Genomic DNA, 22,136 nt, shown 5'->3' on the forward strand with positions numbered 1-22,136 from the left:
ACCTTTGAACTTTCCACTCTCGAGCAGCGCTCCTGATTCGTCCAAAGAGAAAAACTCCTCAATAGAGACAAAGTTGTAGTCTACCCCTGAGATTTCCCCCTCTCTGGGCTGTCTGGTTGTACCTAGGAGAGAAGAAAAAAACCCAAATTATTATGTCATACATCAGCATCACAGGGCTCAATACACCATCAGTTCTGACATGGATGATGTATCAGTTAATCAAGACCCCTTTCCTCTCGTCAGGGGTCATCAATCTGAGTTCAGTGTTGAAAAAAAGTTGCAAATCAGCAGGTTATAAATAGCTTAGGATTACATAAGTACATAAGTTTGACAAAAGAGATGAAATATGAAACAACCCTATCGCTCTATACAAGATTAATTTTACTGGTTAATTCAGAGCAGTGTCAAAAATTGTCTAAAAAGTAGAAATGGAGAGAAACTACAACATGCATTGATAATTACAACCAGACGGACGTTTGCTGATTGCAAATCAATGCAAATTTGCATTGATGCAGCTCTGCAGCAAAATGTAACACCGCTTCTAATTCACCACTAAGTTTCGTGAAATTTGGCAGGGTGGATTTCTCTTGTTAGGAAACAAATACACAAACAACTCTAAGCCCCAACCTGTACGCTGGCTCTCTCCTTGGCAGAGAAATAACCAAGTCGGCTATTCTTTTGTTTTGTTTTTTTCTTTAATAAAAAGGATTTCCATGTTGTTGTAAAAGCAGCCCAAGGTGAAGCGTCCACAAACCAAACTTTACCCTTCGGCATGAAAAGCACAATGATGACAAAAGGCATTTACCAAGGCCTCTTTATTATAAACAGATCAATAAGAACCGAATTAAACATTAATGAGGCACTGAGAAAGTCTTAAAGCCGCTCTATCACCATTGTGAAGATGGAGCACTCAGATGATCAATGGTCTGTCATCATAATTGATTCACATTGACCTTGGCCTGGAAGAGAACGGTGAGTCCAAGCCATGGCAGTAAAAGCATCCTGTGTCGTTGTGGGATCACTGAGGTAACACTCTGTGCGTGCTGTATTTTAACCCCAATGCCAAATCTCCAACCAATTAAACACAAGTACAGACATGTGGTGTGAAAAATATCACACCACACACCACAAAATTATCTTTCGCAAATCCAGTGGTGTAATTTTAATTTGCAAATTGAACACTGTGGCACCCATACTGACCTTGAAACAATTAATTCATTTCCCAAGACAAAAAAGAAAAAGAAAAACCCAAACAAAAAAATCCCCAACCAAAGCCAAACTAAGGACAAATCTCTGTCCTTCTCCTAGAGGACCATATATGATGTCTGTGGATCCAGCAGGAGGGAGTCATACCCAGCTACCCTATAAAACCCATGATTAATGCACTGCTGTCCTGGGAGCAGCTCTCGCAGCCACAATGACACATACAGGACTTTATGCACACAAGTGCACACAAAGCCCCACAATGAGCCCTCACACACTCTGCAGCCAATTCACCCATGTAGTCACAGAGGCACCACACATTAGAGAGCATGAGGAATCTCCATCAGCCTGACCTGCTCTTTCTGAAGCATAAAATGTATCTAAAAGTAACCTATGATGCTCCTCATCATTTACTGTCACATAACTACTGTTACACTGGCAGGCTCTCATACCAAACATGGAAAATGTTAAAAAATTATGAGTTCCAAGTATGTATAAGAAATCCTGGGTTTCAGACCGCTCTAAGCACTTGGCTTTAGACATATTCAAGGTTAATAATTTTAATTTGATCATCAGACATTAAAACATCAGCCCCACCCATCCATCTTCTGTTTCCAGGGGCAACCAATCAGAAGAAAGCCTGCCTTAAAGGGAGGGGGGCTTAAAGGCAGGGGAGCTAATCAAGACAAGGGATGAAATGAGAGGCTGAACCAAAGCACAGTATCACATGAAAACTGATTTTTTTTTTTAACTGTGCATGCAAAGCTGCTGTAATATAGTACAAAAACAATAATATGCAGAACAGGTCAACTGTAGCAGTAACAGTCAGACAGTCATTGTAGCTCGTACTGAAAACATCACCTACCTCACTGCTATAGTTATTATTAAACTCAGCATAAGTCATAAGTCAACTTAAGAGTTAGCTTGGTAGGATGTGAGCTCAGGTTAAGCCGGAGAGAGACAAAAACAAATCAGGAGGTTTGCCCACAAAAAAAACAAAAACAACTTTTAAACAGGATTTATTTTTAAACTGCCCCACAGACGTGATAAATCTGTGTTACTGATCTTCTCTTCTGAAGCCACAATCACAAAGGACCAGAATTACCCAGAGTCAAAAGTCAAATTTCAGCCACAAATTACCTACTATACTTTGTCAGCCACTGAGGTTCCAAGATAATATTAGTCCCGTGTGAATCAGCATCACTGTGATTTGGATTTTTTTTTTTTTTTTTTTTACATTCCCTACACCTTTTCTTTTTCCATCTTTCCTAGAAGCTGGTTTACAAGCAGACTAGCTAGAACAGCTTGTTTTTAACTGAGGATGAGCAAAGGCAAGTATAAGATAAATATAAGGATTATTTCAAACTGTGAGCCATGCAAAGCTACTGTCATGTAGTGCAAAAATTACAAGATGGAGTTGGAAATTGGCACAATAGGTCCCCTTTAATGAACAGTATATGCTCAAATCACTTATGCATTTCTATATCGGTTTGGTTTCATGCCTGTTGGGCTAACCTCTTTTTTTGTGTTATACTTCCACATGTTGAGTTTTCCAGTATGTGGCTTACTGTCTATGATGGCTTGAGATGGACATTTTCTCCAGTGATGTCTGACGCTCCAGTCCCAGCTTATTAGGAAACTGTTGACCACGTTTAAAGTAGATGAGAAGGGTTGATGTGAAAAAAAAAACAAAAAACAAAAACCCTATTCTTAGATGCTTTTCTTAAAAATAAAATAAAATAAAATAGCAGTTTCTTTTACTAATTAAAGATTTGATTGCAAATCTCATGATGGCATCTGACATGTCTATGATTCTTCTCCTCCCCTCAGGACACACAGCATCACTCCAGCTGATATGGTGAGAGTCACAGATTCATTATCTATGCACCCTCCTCGGAGACATATATGACATGTCAGCGGGGAGACAGGATGGATTATTGACATCTTCTTTCCCGCCTGTCCCCGTATAAGCGGCGCTCTGATCCTCGGGGGACGGGGCGAGGGAGGGATTGAAGAGGTAATTACACAGAACTCTGTATCAACACCCAGAGAGAGCTGTCTGTCAAGATCACTGCACACAAATAGCCAACAATAAATCCTGCAGTTGAAAAGGGCACAGAGAGTCTGGGTGACATGCTGGAGCAAGCATATTAGAATAACTAAATGATGATGTTTCTTATCTCCGACTCACTCAGAAGACAATTATAAAAGTCTTTTATGGAGGAGAAAGAGAAACAGCCAGCCTTGATACTGTGACATTGGTTCTGAATCATCCAAGGGCACATGTGCAAATGCGATTATAGAACTATGGATGGGAAAGTTGAGGAGGGTCATGTAAATTCTGCAAAGCATGAATACAGAACAAAATAACAGGAATGAAAAGACAAAAAAGAACAATCTGTAAAAAAGAACAGAACACAGGGTGCAGGATTGTTTATTGAGCATGTACCTGTTCTCCAAAGCTACACAGCGATCATCCTCTCTGCACACACAGGGCTATTAGACCGCAGCCGTCCCCTCCTCCACTTTGGCACTGATAGACATTTGCTTTTAATTTAATTCCACCTCAGAATTATTGATACAGTAGCCTGCATTTACTTAGTTCTGCAATTCATTTCCATTTTTATGCACTGTCCTCTTGACTGAGCCTTTGTAATGTTATTTCTTACATCAGTGCCAGCTTGAATATCAGAGAACATTGTCTCATCAAAAGGGTTTAAGGACTGAAATAGCTCATTGGTACTGAGCACAGTTTCCAGGGAAGAACTATCTACACATAAAAAAGCGAATCAAAACTGAGGTCTTCTCGTACCATCTTTGCTTCCCTACGGCAAACACGTTTTTAAAACCTGAACTGAGGCTAATTACTCATTGTATTAGAGAATTCAACGAGGTGTTGGAGGGAGCAGTAGGAGCACGCACATGATCCTGAAGGGGGCCACAATGAGCCACTGATGAAAACTCTTCAGCTTTAAGTTCCTGTTAAACACAGCTGCCTACTTGTACAAAAACAACAAAAAGGAAGAAAATTCAGCTTCTACGTATCTACAAGTGATCAAATTTGAAATGTGATCGGTTCGGAGATGCTTGTGCTGCTATAAGCATGAGATGAACAGCATCTTTGTGGTGTCATCTTCAGCAGGTCAGGGGATTGCACTTGCAGGGGCTGAGTCTGCTTTATTGTCACTCTTACTAAAATAAAGCACCTAGGGATGGGAGGTAGTTTGCCAAGTTTGGATCCTCTGGACTGTTTCAAGTGATAAATCAATATCTAATCAATATGGATGTATAGGTATACATATATGAATCCTCTGTTTTCTCAAACTAACGTGTGAAATCATTTAACAACCATTTATTGTGTATATAAAGATCCCCCCCTTATTGATACCATTCTCATTACAAAACAACTGAAAGACTTAATGTTAATTTGGGCGATTCAGTCCCTGAGCAGCTGCTTGTGTAGATGCATGGCTAAGTAATGAGGGAGAGTGGCTAAAATTGCAATTACACTGTAATGACAATATGCATGCGGTATACTGAGAGATGCAGTTTAAACTCTTTTACACACTTCTCAACCGCTCCTTGTTCTGTCAGCGAGTGCGTCATGTGGTGCGGGGGCAGATTGTCCCACATGACCTACTTCATGGACTAAAGGAGAGATTAGCAACAAAACTCCACACTGCCACGACAAGGTTAACAATACTGACACACGAGGTGGGTTGTATATTTAACACTACCACCTGAAGAAAATAAGGGAAAAAAAGCCCCCCAGCAGCAACAACAACAACAACAACAAAAGATATTATTAAAGAAAGCCAGGAAAATACAACAAAACACAAAGCTTCTCTGATAAAACTCTACTCAGCTGTTATATCCTCTGGCTGTTTCCAGTGACGTCATATTACAGAGGATTAAGATAGCAACAGATGCACTACAACTAGCTGCCTTTGGCTGCCATTGTGCTTGATTTTAGTCATAGGCATCAAAATGAAACGGCGTTTGCAGACCACAGGCTTGATTTTCAGGACATGATGCAAACACCAGGACAAAAGAAAAAACTTGTTAAGCATGAATAGAATTAGATATCCCACCAAACAAACGGTCAAACAGCTTATGGATGTGGATTGTAAACATGAGACTACCACTCAGGAAAAGGCTCAGTGTTGTGACAATACTAATGGTTGCTGTTACAGTTCAGTCAGCTTTACTAAAAGCTGATTTAAAATATACGTATTTCTCATATGCCAATGTTTAATATTTCATAAAAAAAATAACTCCATACAAATATACACTGACACAAGAAAGTGATCAAAACAATTCTGCCGGCTCAAATGCTAATTAACACCATCGTGTTTACATGGCAGGAGCAATGAGACTGGTGTAAAAACAAAATATTACCAACTAATAAAAGAGACATGCCCTTATAAATCAGTATTTTCATTCAATTCAGTACAATTTCATTGAAATGAACTGAATTACACCTGGAGACAATACATTTGCTATTAGGGCATGCCACATGGTAGCATCAGGATGAAACTGCAGTAGACAAGATAAGATATACAAAGGCAAGATAAATACAGGAATACTGGATATAAAGATAAGAAGTGAAACCCAGGAGAGGACTTACAAGGTACAGCACGGAGGTAGAGGTTCTCTCTGATGACTTGCTGAAGTTGGCTGTCCACTGATCCGGGTGTGAAGCACTTACTCAGATACAACCTGAGGTCCTTACACAATGTGGGGCCTGAGAGAAGGGCACATAAAACAAGTTTGGCATAGAGATGAGGAAGGAGAGAGATAAGGAAATAAATCAGCTCAGTAAGCATAAACAGTCGGATGATGCATGCTTAAATTTATCTAAAGCGCTAACTTTTACTCTTGACAAGCTGGATTTAACACCAGTACTTTACAGCCTGCTGATGTCTCTATATCACTTCATAGTAGCTCCTGAGAATTAAACGTGCCTGTCCAAGTTCCTCGTGCATATACCTACAACAGCCTACTGAGGTTAATTGTTCCAGACACAACGGTAGAGGCTGTCACCAGAGGAGGCAGAGCCGATCAACACAGCGGGGCTTTGTTTCCTCTCTGATCTCTTAATATCGTCTCGCGTGCTTTACGGCCTTTGATGGCAGGCCGCGTGCTGTTATGGATGGACTGAGCGTGTCTCCTGTTTGTCACTCTGACAGACGACCATTCTGTCAGTGCTTCTCCTGAAGGCTGTCGCCGAGCCATCCACACTCCTGTCACCCCCTATCCATACTGGCTGTTACAGTGGTTCTGCCCAGGAGCAGGCAGAATTTACAGAGGGCTATTTAAAAAAAAAAGGATCAGTGATATAACTTTATTAATGGAGGCAGCATGTACATATGACTGGTCACATATGGCTGCTGCCTGTAAAGGGAAATGAATCTAGCCTGCCGCCCTTTGGGAGAAATGGCGGCTTTGTTCGTGATGTTACGAAACAGCTGCTATTTTCTAGTCTGCTGAAGAGCAAAATTCAAATCTGAACTGAATGAACTGACAATGTTTAAGCATATGTCTGAAGCCAGGAATAACAGCAATGCAAAGAAGATTTTCTGGAGCTTTGCTGTCATCAAAACCAGAGAATGAAATTTTAAAGTTGGGTATTTTTGATTTGTGTGGCATCACTGCTCTTTTTTTCCTCTCTGCAGCATTAATGCTTGCTTCCTCTCGGGACTGTAGCCTGATGTCAGTATTCCGAAGCAGGAGCAGAGGGAGTTGTAGTAGTAGGAGTAGCAGAGGAGGTGTGGTACAGAAACCCAAAGCATCAGATCATCCATCACTGTCCACACCACATGCAGTCAAGCTGCACAGAGAGGACCAGGCAGACTTCAGAAATGATAATGGATCTACCGGTAGCAGAGCGACCAGGAGCAAAGGTCCCCATTTACGCCCCTGTGGCCAAATCGGCCATCAATCTAGCGAGCAAGGCCATCGGGAGGTGCAGTCAGGTGACACTTTGGTGACATATCGTTCTGTCCGCAGCCGACAAAGACATCCGTTCCCACAGCCCCCTGTTCTAAACATCAAGGCCCCACTACGAGTGACAGGCAACTCGATTGCCACACTCTTGTCATGCGTCATCAAACATTTTGAACTCCTACCCACATGTTAACCAGTCCTCTCGACATAATTGACAAGCACAAATCAGCAGAGCAGAACACTACAGACCGACGATTTGGAGTGTGAGAGCTCGGGGGAGGGAGGGTGTTATTGTGCAGGAATATCATGGATGACAGCTTGGAAGCAAGTGTAGCAGATTGTTTGGGTGTAGACAGATGAAACAAGTGCAATGGCGTGCAAGATAAACAGTGATAAGTCACTGTAAACTGTCTACAGTAAGAGTGTGGGAATTTCAGATTAAGAATTAAGATATGTGAAGGGCCTTACCTGAAACAAAGCAGACCTGTGTTCACACATGTCATCGCCTTTGTGCCCATAATTTGCTCATCTATTTAAATGAGTTGCAGACTAATGTGTTGGCTGTTTTGGGTGCTGAGTCATACCTGGTGACACAGTTTTGATGCGGATAGGATGGGGGCAAGAGTTGAGGATACCACGGACATCTCCTAATGTCATCCCTAAAACTGGTGTTCCCCCAATTTCTAGGATGATGTCACCCACAGTGAGGCCACCACCCGGGGCTGACGTGACAAAGGGAAACTCTCCATAATCTGCTCCTCCCCCGATGGCGATCCCCAGCTCTCCCGACGAACCTTGCAGAGGTACAAAGCTGTCTAGCACCTTTGAACGCCAGTGCAGCTTCTTCACCGCCGACTTAGACATGGCAAATGAACTGTTGAGAAAAGGAAACGGGTGTTTAGAGAGCGAGCAGAAGGCGTCAGGCAATAAAAAAAGGAGGGGAAAAAGTGTCGGTTACATAACAAGGAAGAGAAAGAACCTGTGACTTCATGTTATTTAACCTTTGTCAGTTTGCAGATGCCCACTGCCTGTGGAGTTGCTGCGTTTCACATCAGAGAGTCATGAATAATTCTAGCGTCACAGGTTAGGATGGCAGCTTGAAAGTAAAGAACAAGACAACATGGAAAATGTGTCTATGTTTTATGCAAACATACAACAACACAACAGCCAAATGACTGTCCAGCCAAAAGACTGAGAGAAACTTTCCCTCATGCTCACTGTGCTCTTGGCTGACGTTTTATTTATGTGTAAACAAGCAGCACGGCCATGAGTGCACAGCCACAGTCACATGGGAAAATCGAGTGTGAGTTTGATGGAGGTATGAGAATCCATTTTCACATACTTGTCTTTATCCATACGTTTTCTAGATCATCAATAACCACGCCATTTATTTTCCTATGGATAGATTCTCCTACGCTCTGCTAGGGTGATGTTTTGTCCACTAATGGCAGCTGCTTACGGTAAAGAAAAGAAATAATAAGGCAAAGCTGTACTGAAATACAGTTTTGGGTTGTTGTTTTTTTGTTAAAACACATTTCCTGGAGAGCAGCTGTGTGTTGGGGTGGGGTGGGAGGGTGCAGGAGGATGTAGCTGGCACGGTGAAGATTTGTTTGAGTCGTCCCTGATGTGACAGCTGCACTGCCAGAGAACAGACAATGTTCCTCTGACATTATCAGAGCAGCATTGTCACCTTAACACACGGTAAGACGGAGCCACACAAGGCACTATATCACAATCAAAAAGACAAACACAATGTGGACTAAAAGCTTTAGAAGTCAGGCAGGCAGATTTAATTTCCTTTGGGCAGCGTTTGGCAGGCTTTTGCCCTCAGTTTCCAGTATTTATGCTAAGTTAAGCTACCTACCCCCCGGCTCAGGCTTCATAATTACCATAGCAACATGATGGTGATATCAAGCTTCTCATCAAACACAATTAAGCATATTTCTTACTTACTTTGGAACACCTCCACTAAGTCAATTTTGCTTAAATACAATATCCCAAATGGATACTACTGATTTCCACTTCCAGTGTGGCCAGGAAATAAGCCATTACACTTCACTTCACCAAGATGCAATCCTCTTAAAAGGCTGTGGTGACCCCTGGCTAGGCAGGGTTAACATGCACAGCACCAGACCTGGAGCTAGTAGGGAGGCCCTAGGGTCCTCTGACCCAACAGACCTAATAAGTCTGCTTCAAAGAGTGAGAGAAGGACAGGATATTTCTAATCCTTTCCAGCTGACTGGCAAATCGACTTGCAGATCTGACAGAGATCCTCTTCCATCCTCTGCTGCTGCTCAGTTAAAGAAGGGAGGTCCCTGGTGTGTGTGTGTGTTTTTATAAGATTGAATTATAAAAAACAGAACCATGAAACCCAGAAATACAGATGGGTTGTTTGTGTTTTTGCAGTGCACTCAGTGAGTAACAGGAGAGGAGAGAAAAAGGGAAAAGCAGAGGTCAGATGGAGATCGAGAGGCGCCACCCTGCCTGAGGGTTGGCGTAGGACTCACTTATTTGACCTTGCAGGACTTCAGCTCAGGCGACATGAGTCAAAACTAGAGAAATAGTTGAACCCCAAAACACACATTTCTTTCTAGAACAACAGCCTGTCACTGTTGTTCAAGCACACTTGAATTAAACACAATCAAACAAGTAGCGTTGTTTACGCCGGCATATTTCAGCCTGAAATTATGCTTATCGCTTCAGTCTTGCCAAACAGTGCCCCCAGTCCCTCTCTCTACCCCACTGTGAAACCTTCTGCAGCTACACTGTCGACCTGCTTCTCCGAAGTCAGCCAGCCATCCGCCCACACAGAAAACACAGCAATACAGCGTGCATTAAGGGTGGCGTGAGGCCAGAATACAAACAAAAGCAACTTTTTCCATTTAATCATATTGTACACAGCATCTGCATCGTCCCTTAATAATAAGTCTATAAGCCGTTGGTCTTTTCATGATTTATCTAAAGATTTCTGGGAACGTCTCAACAGTAAAAATTAAAAAGCTTAAAATAAAACCACTCATAGGTATAAAGCAGTATTCTGTTGGAACTACACAGTCGCATTGTGTTTCTGCCTAACGTGTGTTGCCTGAGATGTAGTTGTTGTCTTGACCTCCTGCGTCTGATGGGGGTTTAATGAGCCACAGCCTGTCAGGTTGTTGAAGCCTGACTCGTCCCGCTGCAGACACACACTCTGACACTCTCTCCCTGCTGTTGGTGTTGACACTACAAACTGGCCCTGCACGCTCATCTTACCATGTTCATTAAAAACACATTGTCATCAAGGCTGGGGAGGAGCAAGGGCTACTGACTCTACGCAGTGATCTTATCATGTTAGATTTAATAGATTACTAAGAAATCATTTGTTTGCATTTAATGTAATTTTGAATATGATGATCTTACCTGTATCGGACCATATCTGTATAAATCAGTTACTCCACATAGCTGAAAATTAAGCAAATACAGGAGTGGCATGAATTGCAATTCCTTGAATGGCAAGTTTTTAAAAACTGAAAGAGGAAGAAAGAACCAATCTACATGGACTTCCATGTTAAAATAAACTACAGAGCAGAAATTTCATTTAGTCTCCATAGCTAATTTTCCACCTTTATGTCAACTGTAATGACTGATTTCTTTCCCCTTTTTTAATCACTACTAACTATGTTAAGTGATAAGGTTTAAAGCCAGAGCTGGATGTTAACTAGGATAGCAGTGCAATAATGGTCTCCCAAAGACTGTATATGAAAAATCAATATAGCTTCTGGGCCTAAATGTGAAGCCTGTGTGGAAGCCTGGATTATCTCTGATGACCACTAGTTGCACAAAGAAGTCTGCATGCATAGACTCCTATGGAAAATTGCCCTCAGCTTAGTAAGCACTTTCCTAATGAGTTTGTCATAGTGCGCTATGATGCTCATTTTGATGGATTTAATTGGCAAATGGCTACTATATGAGCATGCGGTGGCAAAATAGGACTTTACAAACCAATAGATGTTATCAATGCAACTTCGTCCATGTTTTAAATAGTCTGCAGTGCCACCTCAGCAACATCCAGGAAGCCGTTTCTTCAGTTTTAGTGTGTTAAATTCTAGCAGTTTACATGTATGTTGTTTAGCATTAATTAACAGATAGCAGTTGCCAAGCATTAACCAGTAACTTAGCTTTCCACTTTCTGATTCACATATATTTATTTTTGGTTCCAAAAATCCAAGATGGCAATGGCCATAATGCTACAAAATAGGCTTCAAAAGGAGAACACAACCCAAAAGGTGATATTGCCTTTAGCCTATTGTATGAAAACACGAATGAATTTTCTGAAATACTAATTCGATTTTGTGTCGTATGAAATTTCCTTTGATCAAAATTGCAAAACGTGACTGCTTGAACTGATTATGAGATGAAAATGATGAGCTCTTAATCATCCTCTCATGCTGATTCAAAGCAAACCTAAAAATATGCAGCTATGCTAGAAGCAATGTGACTGTGTTTTAAGCTAAAGTCAGCCACATGTTCCCAATAAGCATGGCAACATGCTGAGAGATAACAGCTGTAGTTTCTACCTTGTTCTTGATCTTATCAACCATCTTATCAAATAAAGAGCAGTAAAAGGGATCCCAGCAGTTTTGCAAGGATTTGGGCCCAAACCATAAACACAGGACTAATTGAAATATTAAATTATTAAATCTTAGTTTTAAGATGTCGACAAATAAAAAGTGAATCACTGAAGTCTAAGGAGCTTGGAAAGAGAGTGACTGGACTTCATTAAGTTGCTTGAACGAAACTTAAAGAAGTCCAGCCGTTTTCTTTCCAAGCTCCTTAGACTACCATGAGCTGGATGACTGAGAACCTGCACAGGCATGTCAGACATGTATCACTAAAGTTGTAAGACTAATGAAGCTGATCCTGTGGAAACATAAATCTGTGTACTTAATGCCAAATCAATCAAGAGGTACACTATAAGGAAACAGGAACCAAGTTACCTTCACGTTACACCTACTGGAGCTGCTTGAACATGGAAACCTATGTTATGAAGCACCCAGTGCGCAGTTTTTGTGCTGATGTTAATGTCAGAAGAAGTTTGGAATTCTATGACATCAAAGCTCTGCAACTTCAAGACTCACGCTTCGACTTTGCAATAACACCACTTAGTAACTCATTGACTATCTATGAGGAAAGAAATTTCACAAATTGGTTGCAGCGGCGACATTCTTTAAAATAATCAGTGACAAAATTTTGTGAAGGCAGACTGCATAGCTAGGTGTTTGATTTTGATTTATACTTGATTTTATACATTTTATTTTTATACAATGGAACTAAAAACACCTGAATTAAAAGATAAAGAGGTGTGGTCCAATGCTTTTGTCAATATAGTATCTTTCCACTATGAAACACATCAAATAGTGACATGGAAGACAGTAGGATTCATCCACTGGGGGCTGTAATTGCCTGTACATAATTTAATAGCAATTCATTACACAGTTATGAGCTTAATATGGACCAAAGTAATTGCCCCACTAGCACTGCTATAAGTAATTCTGAGAGCATGAATTACATAGACTGAACAATATGCAGGGTCACGGATATCTAAGCCTATAAAAAGAATGCTCTATAGAGATTCCTGACCTTTAGGTCAGAAAAGAGCTGACCAATACATATCCTGTTTCACTGACTTCCTCTGCACCAGTGAGGATCTCTATAGTTTGCAACCTCTGCCTTTCAGTGTAATTTCAACCCCCACAGTGATCTGTCAGGGGCAAAACACACAACTCCTTGATTTAGTCTATTCTTAGTGCCCATTTTTTTCCTCATCATATCTGTTTATTCAGAAACTACAGTGCATGTGCTAGAGGCTACGAGTCAGTGTATAACACAAACAGCTGTGCCTCACAGATTTCTGTATGAAAATGTCTTTTTGCCCTGAACTACATGAGCACTCATTATCCACAGAACATTTGTCGTTCTTAGCTAATTAACCACAATAGTTATTTTTCCAATAAAAGAAAGCGAAAGTGCACTTTAAGCCTCAACACAATATAATAACACCTTCTGAAACAGCAGTGCAAAAAGCTGCATTTATAGGTAACAAAATCCTTTACAGTGATTAGTCTAAAAGGCCATTTTACCCCTGGCAGTTCATAGTCATGATCAGAATATTTTTATTACACGACAAATTAACTTAGCGGTTATTTCAGGTTGGATCTCGAGGGTGTTAATTTATTAAAGTTACAGAGATGAGTTTTGCCACGGAGCTCAATAATTCAAAGTCAACTTGAAGCAACGAAGCAAGGACAAGAGGGAATAGCACTTGACATTGGGCCGGACGATGTCTTGAAAGACCTTCAAGAAGAAAGAAAAAAACCCCCCCCACAGGTGTAAGCAAAACACATCAGTTAAGACGGGTGAATAATTGAATTGCTCGGTAAAAAGTGTCTCTGGTGAGGCCAGCAAAACAAGAACATCTTGTCGTGACAGATTTATCCAGCAGGGCGAAGCCAGGGTGCACAGACTTCCATTCAAAACAGCACTTAAAACAGTTTTATTGACCATACAGCTGTTAGCAATGAATTTAACCTTCGTTTTGGCACCTCAACACCTATTCTCAAAGTCTGCCTGTATCGATAATAGAGGTCCAGCTTTATGGGGAAAGCAGCGACTGTCAGCTCTCGTGATTCTCCACATGTTCCTGATGTCTATCTAGATGCCGGCCCTCATCCCCATCAAAGCCGTCTCTCAGCTTGTAGATCACTCTCTGACATAATCAGCTTTGACAAAAGCAGAGTTTGTTCAACTTCTTCCAAAGATGAGAAACTTTTAACGCAATCAGCGTTTTGCCTCTGAGTTGTTGCTCTAATCAAACGCCGCTCTCCCCAGTTTAATCATCTCATTTTAAATCTTCACGTCATTAATTGTTGTCCTGCTGCTTCACGAAGCAGCAGAACTAGTATGTGCTCATAAAAGCTTCTTGGTTGCTTTGACTTGGTGGAGTCACGCTTGCTCTGCTGTCCACATTTTGTTGCAGCTCTAAATGGAGCCTCCGGTAATGAAATTAGCCTGGGCAATTAGCTCAGCTACGATGCTCTTTGAATTTATGTAAGCTTATTTTGTATTTCATGCATGCTCGCTGAAATGCAAGGCGACGAACAGTTGTCTTTCCTAAATGTAAATTCTGGTGGATATTGATGAACTGACTTTGTGTTTTGTCAGCTAGAATGTGACCAGCATGCCTAAGCGCTCCATTTGTTGGTCTCTCTGCAAATGCTGGAAATGAATAAACAGAACAAAACAACAAAACAACAAAACAATAAGAGAGGGTTTGTTTGTTTTTATACAACGCTGCATAAGCCAGTCAGCATGACTGTGCATTACATAATAATTACTGACCAACAACACTATTGCTCCACATCAAACCTTTGAAACGGCTATAATAAATGTCCACTGACATTCATGACACTGCGTGACACTGAAGCAGAAACAGTGTTTTTACTATTGCTGATTAGATCATCCAGAGAAGGTACGGTAAACAGATGAAAAAGGAACAAAGTCAAATAATTTTTGATCCTTGTTTCATAAATGTTAGGATTTCCTGCTAATTTATTTCTCATGACTTTAAATTGAATTAAGTGTTACATTAATTATTTTCATAATCATTTAATCTCCTGCTTATTTTTCCAAATATTGCATCAACGTCTAAATCTGTAAAATGTAAAAACAACAACAAAGGCCCAGCATGATGTCTTTAAAAGGCCTAAACCAAAAGACATTTCAGTCAGATGGCAGCTCTAGTTAGTGTTCAACATCAAAGCTCCAAGCTCAGCACTTCATAATACACTCACTGCCACTTTATTAGGTATACTTGTAGTATCAAATGAATGAATTAGCTAATCACAAGGCATCAACTGAGTGCACTTAGGTAGACCTAATAATGTTATGAAGTTCAAACTGAGCATCAGAGTGAGGAAGATTTAAAGGACTTAAAAGTGGTGTTGTTGTTTCCAGAGGGGCTGTTCTAAGTATTTCAGCAATTGCTGATCTACTGGGATTTTTTCCACACATCAATTTCTGGGATTTTTAAAAAAAGAGGAAATATCCAGTAAGCAGCAGTTCTGTGGGTGAAAATGCCTTGTTTATGTCAGAGGTTAGAGGACAATGGCCAGACTGCCTCAAGCTGATAGGCAACAGTAACCACTCAGTAAAACCAAGGTATGCAGAAGACATCGCTGAACACACGTCAAACTGTGAAGCAGATGGGCTAAAGGGGCACTAGACCACATCAGGTGCAACTCCTGCGAGCTATGAGGTGGAAACTAAGACTACAGTTCATATGGGCTCACAGAAAATTGTACAAAAAAAGATTGGGCAAATGTTGCCAGATCTGATGAGCCTCACTTTATGGTGTGACATTCAGATGATGGGGTAAAGATTTGTTATAAATAGCATAAAAGCATCCTGATTTCTATCAGTTTTTCAGGATTTTGGTTGTAGAATATTGTAGGAGATTATTTTTTGGCACACTCTGGGCCCTTAGTACCAGTTGAGCAACATTTAAATGCCACAGCCCACCTGAGTACTAATACTGGACATGTTCATCCCTTTATGGAGAAAGTGTCTTCTGACAGCTGTGTCCAGAAGGATAACAAGTCACGTGTCACAAATCTCAGATGATCTAAAACTGATTTCTTGAACATGACAATGAATCCCCTTTACTCAAATGGCGTCCACAGTCACCAGATCTCAATCCAATAGACCACCTTTGGGATGTGGTGAAACGGGAGATTACAGTATAATCATGGATGTGCAGCTGGCAACTGTGTGATGCTATCATGTCAATAAGAGCCAAAATCTCTGAGGAACGTTTCCAGCATTCCTCATCCTGGAGACTACAGGTTAGAGAGTTAATTAGCAGGTTAAAAGGGAACGGTTATCAGAATGCAAAGAACACAGCCATGATTGTCCATGTGTTTTAGATTTATTTTACTTTATATCTAAAGTATTTTAACTAAACGAGTGATTGAGACACATTGACTGATTCGTTCTGACGAGATAAAATAAGGTTACACTAAATGACAGACTTAAAAATATACACATTCTACTCAGAAGAAGAACAAAATTAACTCACCTAAGCTGCCGTCACATATGGGAGTGAAAAGAGTGAGTGCAGACCTTATATAATGTGAGCAGGTGAATTCAGTTGAGCAACAAAGGAACACGGGAGCCAATCAGTAGTGAGGAAACCAGGACAGGAAGTGAGGTAAGGGAGGTGAGGAGTGGATGAGTGAGGAAAAGAACAAATGAAGTAAGACTCTTTGCTACAGGTGGATTCTGGAGTCAAAACAGTATCACTGACATGTTAAAGGAAGACGTGTAACATTTGTAGCTATGCATTACTACTCTATACAAAAGGGTGACAAATAAAACCCAATATACCCGTAATGTGTGAGGTATGAGGTAGTTGGCCTCCAAGCAGCACCAGAACAGCTTCAGAACTCCCTCGACTGATTCTTCAGGAGATGTAAATGAAAGTATTTGTGAATCATTCTTCCAAAAAATATTTCCTCATTGGTGTTTTGATGGTGGTGACGGAGGGACACATCAGTTCAGAATTTTCCACAGGTGTTCACTCGGGTTAAGATCTGGTGACAGCGAAGGCCATAGCATTGATTGATCCACATCATTTTCATAATCATTAAGTCCCTCAGTGACCCCTTGTGCCTTTTTATGGATATATATTGATTTGTACTGGCCCTCCCACTAGAGGTACGTGTGAACCCAAACCATCCAAGTATTATTATACATCCCATTGCATAACAGAGCCAGATCCTCTCACTGTGGGTCAGGAGTTCAAGGTTTTCCTTGACCGAGTGACCCTACTCTGCATAGTTTCTGATTACCTTTCTCCTGATTGACTTATTGATTACTCACCTAATCATTTATGTTCTAAATGAAAAGAGTTTGGTCTGTTGAGCCCACCAAAAAAGCTATTTGTTGTTTAATTGACATTTTGATTGGAGTTTAATTTTTGTTGTAAAATAATTCATTCATTCCATCCATAGGGGCAGCAGTTTTAGCAGAGATCCCTAGATCTCCCTCTCCCTGGCCATCTCCTCCATCTCTTGTAGGGGGACGCAAGGCATTCCCAAACCAACCAGGAGGTGTAATCTGTCCAGCACGTCCTGAGTCTGCCCTGTCACCTTGTTCCTTTAATGCCTTACCTAGGGAAGTCAAGGAGGCATCTTAGCCAGATGGCTGGACCACCTCAACTAGCTCCTTTTGATGTGGTAGAAGTGCAGCTCATAATCAATAAATTGATTATCATTATTAATTTTTTAGCTCAGTCTTTATAATCTAACTCACATTGTTTAAAGCATCATTCCAGGGTTACACCTAACTATTAATGATTGGTTTGTTTGGACTTATCAATAAGTCTTTTTGTCCTAAACTAGCCTCATTGTGACAAAGTCCATAATGACTTCCTAAATCACACAAGGTAAAGAAATTGAACAAAACCAGAGAATATTTTAGTCTTTAAAATAACTGCTGATAAATTAAATCAATTTATTTCTAACATTTCTGGCATTAATTCTGAAAAGAGCCCAGAATGCATCTTGAAACATTTATCTTGGAAGTTCAGAGAGAAAAGGGTATTTAGTGAAAAATTAGGTACCAGTGAAGAAAACAAAACCTTCAGCTGAACCCATCCCACACACTGAGAACTATAAGCTCATCTGTTCCCTCTAACCTGTGGTGAGGCACACTGCTCTTAATCTTGCAGCATCCTCCCAGGAGGTGTTGGAGGTCAGCCAAGTAAAGCATCTTAAATAACCAGTGACCTTAAATTCATGCGACTGGTGGAGTGGCAGACAGATGGAAAATGCACAGGAAAATTCTCCCAGCTCCGACTTTGTCGCCTTATCGCTTACCCACGCCCTGACCTCTCGCTCCGAACATTTACACCAAACTGCACAAGCAACACCGGGTGTACTAAACCTCCCTGATGCTCACTCTCTCTCAAATCTAGGGCATGGGAGTGCTCAACATAAAACAAACAGCAGTGGCAGATTTATAAATATAAGATTAAATGCTTGTGGGTTCAAAATGCCATGCACAGTGGCATACACATGCACTAAAGCATTTTCCACTCTTACACACTCAATATAAACTTAACACAATGAATAGCTGATAAGAATAGAAGGAATGAAAAAAAAAATTTCTCTGCACGGCATCAACAAATCCAAAAACGAGTTCATGTTTTTATTGAACTATTACTAAGCTGCTTGGGTGTTGACGACAAAAGGGGATTTAGTGTGAGATCCAAAAATTGTTGAGCTTTGGAGCAACACCCAGATAAACACACAAACACAAACACACACACCTGAAAGGATAACACCAGCTCAGTGATGCTCGCCTTGGGCAAACTGTATATTTAGAGTCACGGGATCAAGGTCAAGGCAGGAGGCACGTTAGTGGGTCACTTTATGTTGTGCAGACTCTCGGCTCCTCTGAGGACCAGCGCTGTGACAACAGGTCCCCTTTTACGCAAAAGTGGTGCACCCCTCGCCGCGATCCCAGATTAGCTCTCATCAGGAAGACGGAGCAGTTTAATTAAACACAGCAGATCAGCTCCTCAACAGTGATGATGGATAAGAGAGACCAAAAGGGAAAAGCAGAAAGAAATTAGGAAAATTCAAAGCGGATGGAAAAAATAAAAAAGGGGGAATCAGTGGAAGCCTGGAAGGAAACAGAATCCAAACAGAGAAGGGTGCGGTAACCTTATGAAAGAATGGCTGAAATCATAATAACAAAATGAATAATTCAAAAGGAAATGGGAGGGAAGGTTCAGTTCACTATAATGAGCATTTTTGTGAGGTCGCAGTTTGGTAACCTAAGCAGGCCCTCAAGTATATGTGTCTGTGTGTGCCTTCAGTTGTGTGTGTGTGGAAGAGAGATACTGCTGATTCAGTAGGGATGGGTGAAGGTGACCCTCGCTTGCTCCTGCTGCCAGTCTCACCACCTGATATTGATCCCAGTTGTCCAACTCAGATCTGACTCAAGGATACAAGGATTCATTGCCTTCTTGACATTTCAAATATGGAACTGTGTAAATTGTAACTCCACACACTAGCATTGATTAGTTATTGATTTTCTACCTAAGTCAGAGTAAACCACTTAAAGGCAGCTTCGCCGATCCAAACTGAATTTCAGTGTGTGTGCAGGTATGGCCACGAGAGGTAGTTCCAGCATGGGCATGCTTTTGTTGTTGTTGAAATTTCATATCAGACTGCACACAAACTGCTGAGAACTAAGAATAGAGCAAGCTACAACTGTAGAATTCAAAAGCAGTGGCTGGGAGCAAAGGTTTGGACCACAGATGGGAGAATGTGCCTGCGTAGCCCTGCCCTGTCAAGGGTAAACTGCCTTGAAACACACACACACACACACACACACACACACACACACACACACACACACACACACACTTTGTTTTCACCACACCTTAAAACAGCAGCATGAATATTCATGATGCCGAAGGACACAGGAGGTACATAATTAGACAATCACCAACTCCCAGATGACATGCATTACTACGACAGAGGAGAAATGCACCTCACTTCATCCTCCCCTCTTGTTAGCGGTGAAAGGGGAGTTGACATGCATTTCCACTTACTGGTGGTTAAAACTTGAGCTGGATAACTGGAAACAAAAGGGGGACAAATGCAGAATAAAAGGCTCTCCTTATTTATGTGCAAAACAGGTGCTGGATGCATAGGTGAAGCTAAGGCAAAACAAACAGTGTGAGTACCAGAGCAGAAGGAGCTCTCAGTGTGTGGACTACCTAACACACCATGTATGTTGCTCTACTAACAAATTAAAGATTTATATTAACAGCATAACCTTGACTGCTTTCTAAACCCAGGGCAATGCACGCTATTAACTCAGGGTTACACATCCATCAATTTAATACAAGATGCCTTTATCGAACCAGGACACACCCTAAACGAACTGCAACAAAGACACTCACACACGCAAGCATGTACAGAGAGCTGCCAGGCACTTGTTCACATGCATGCACACACCTGGCTGTGAACTATAGAGTGCATTTTGCAAGTCAGTCTATTTCTGAGGGCAAAATGGGTGCAGGTGCATCGAGCATTTCATTAAGACCATTTCTGGAGCAGGGGATTGAAAAGTGGAGAGAAAAAACACACACGGGCGAATGGATTTATGAAACGGGGCTCAACAAACTTTCGAAAGCCATTCAAGGGTTCATGTGCACACATATACACACAGATACACACACAACCAAGCATGCGCACGTGATTAACAACTGCTACATCTGTTAAAACTGACATTGTTATCCAAAAGATCTGCCACCCTAATCACAAACCCACATTCTTCACACTCTCTCTCACACACACACGCAGGCTGACTAGTTTACATGCATACACACACTCTCTCTCTCTCTCTCTCCTCTCAGTCCACCCTCTACCTCCCCCCTCATCTCACCTCACACACACTTGGCTTACACACAACAAATTCTCAGATTTCCCATATTTAGGGAAATACTAACCTGCCTTGCCGCTGACACACACACATCCTCTTCAAGCAGTTCAGCCTTTCAAAGAGGATCCGTTTGAACGCGTCTATATACATTGACCCGACTGAGGTTAAATGACAAGCCAGTATACTTAATTAAAATGAGTTGCTTTGTTAAAAAGCAACGGCAGTAACAGTAGCAGCAGCAGTCCGGTGTATAATTTTTTTTTTTTAAAAAGGTGTGGGAATGCAGTGATGTGTAGATGCTGCCACTGTATCCCAGACAAAGTCAGATACGATGTGCGCGGCTGACGGGATATATTTGGACACTAGTGATGCTCTGAGAGCTGTGCTGATCTTAGAGAGAGAGAGAGGGAGAGAGGGGAGAGGAGAGAGAGGGAAAATAACACACACACACACACACACACACACACTGTCGGCCAAATGTGACAGCGGCCGCTCATAATTTGTAACAGCTGCTGCACTGCTGTGGGCAAACCAGCGTGGAGGATGGATGAAAGACGTGGTTACAAATGTTTAACTTGTGCAATAAGTGTCAATAATAATGGCTGGACTTACCTCCATGTCCGCCTTACTCGCTTCAAATCCTCCCTTCCTTGTTTGCGAGATGGTCCAGGTTAATTGTTTACGGACGCATAGTTATTTGATCGATGCAACTGCAGCAGCTAACAAAAAGACCAACATCGGTACTATCGATTTGACCGGGTAGAGGTGTCATTGAACTGCAGGCGCGGTGCTCCCGGGGCGTAAGTGAGAGAGACAAAATTAGATTAGGCTTTACTGTCCGGTTGAAAGTGCGGGTATAGGCTGCAGCTGGTGCAACTAAAATGGACTTTTGCAGCGATAGAAACAGTGAAAGCATAAATGGCAAGTGAGAAGGTTATCTTGAGAAGTTAAGGAGCACGGAGGGGAGGGAATAAAAGAGTTAAAAGTACCGCCCCTGTTAGGTCTCTTTGTACCTGCAGCAGCAGCAGTAGCAGCAGCATCACTTTTCGCTTACGAGTTAAAGGCGTGAGAGCAAGATTTAAACAGGAGACTTTCTAAGCCACAATTGCGCTGCAGGTTATTTAATCCAGCGCTGGAAAGCGTGGTTTCGTAATAAAATCATAAATGTGAGGTTAGTGAAGGTGAGAATCTAGTTTGTCCTTCAGGGATGTTGCAAGTATGTTTTGGGACGTATGGGAGCCCGGATACATCGCTGGCTACTGCTTTTCGAAACACGAATGAAAACTGATTTCAAATGCTTGTAAAATTATGAAAATAATGCAGAAATAGTCTTATAAACTTTACAGTTTCAAGAATACCGACTGGAAATATTATATGTTCTTAAAATTTACCTAAATATTCCCCCAATATTTCAAATTAAAATGACTACTCGGTCCTTATTGTTTTTTAATTAAACGCAAACAATTTCACGGCACTGAGCATTATCAGGGACA

The 22,136-nt window shown here is 41.3% G+C and overlaps 1 protein-coding gene across 5 annotated transcripts in view; it reads right to left on the bottom strand.

Moving 5' to 3' along the window:
- LOC120719058 (membrane-associated guanylate kinase, WW and PDZ domain-containing protein 1) overlaps positions 1-21,946 on the bottom strand; it is a 48,076-nt gene extending 26,130 nt beyond the window's left edge. Inside the window, exons 1-4 of one of the 5 annotated variants that reach the window (XM_040007932.1) lie at positions 21,256-21,946; positions 7,734-8,023; positions 5,831-5,947; positions 3-122 (exon numbers count right to left, since the gene is read on the bottom strand). In XM_040007932.1, coding sequence (XP_039863866.1) covers positions 3-122; positions 5,831-5,947; positions 7,734-8,013 — 517 coding nt within the window. In that variant the 5' untranslated portion in view covers positions 8,014-8,023; positions 21,256-21,946. Of the gene's footprint in view, positions 1-2; positions 123-5,830; positions 5,948-7,733; positions 8,024-20,710; positions 21,176-21,255 lie in introns of those variants that run through there. The other 4 variants (XM_040007931.1, XM_040007933.1, XM_040007935.1 and 1 more) reach the window with 4 other exon arrangements.
- Between the last annotated feature and the right edge of the window lie 190 nt (positions 21,947-22,136).

The sequence above is a fragment of the Simochromis diagramma genome, unplaced genomic scaffold (genome assembly GCF_900408965.1).
Source record: "Simochromis diagramma unplaced genomic scaffold, fSimDia1.1 OVJJ01000545.1, whole genome shotgun sequence".
Classification (NCBI taxonomy): domain Eukaryota; kingdom Metazoa; phylum Chordata; class Actinopteri; order Cichliformes; family Cichlidae; genus Simochromis; species Simochromis diagramma.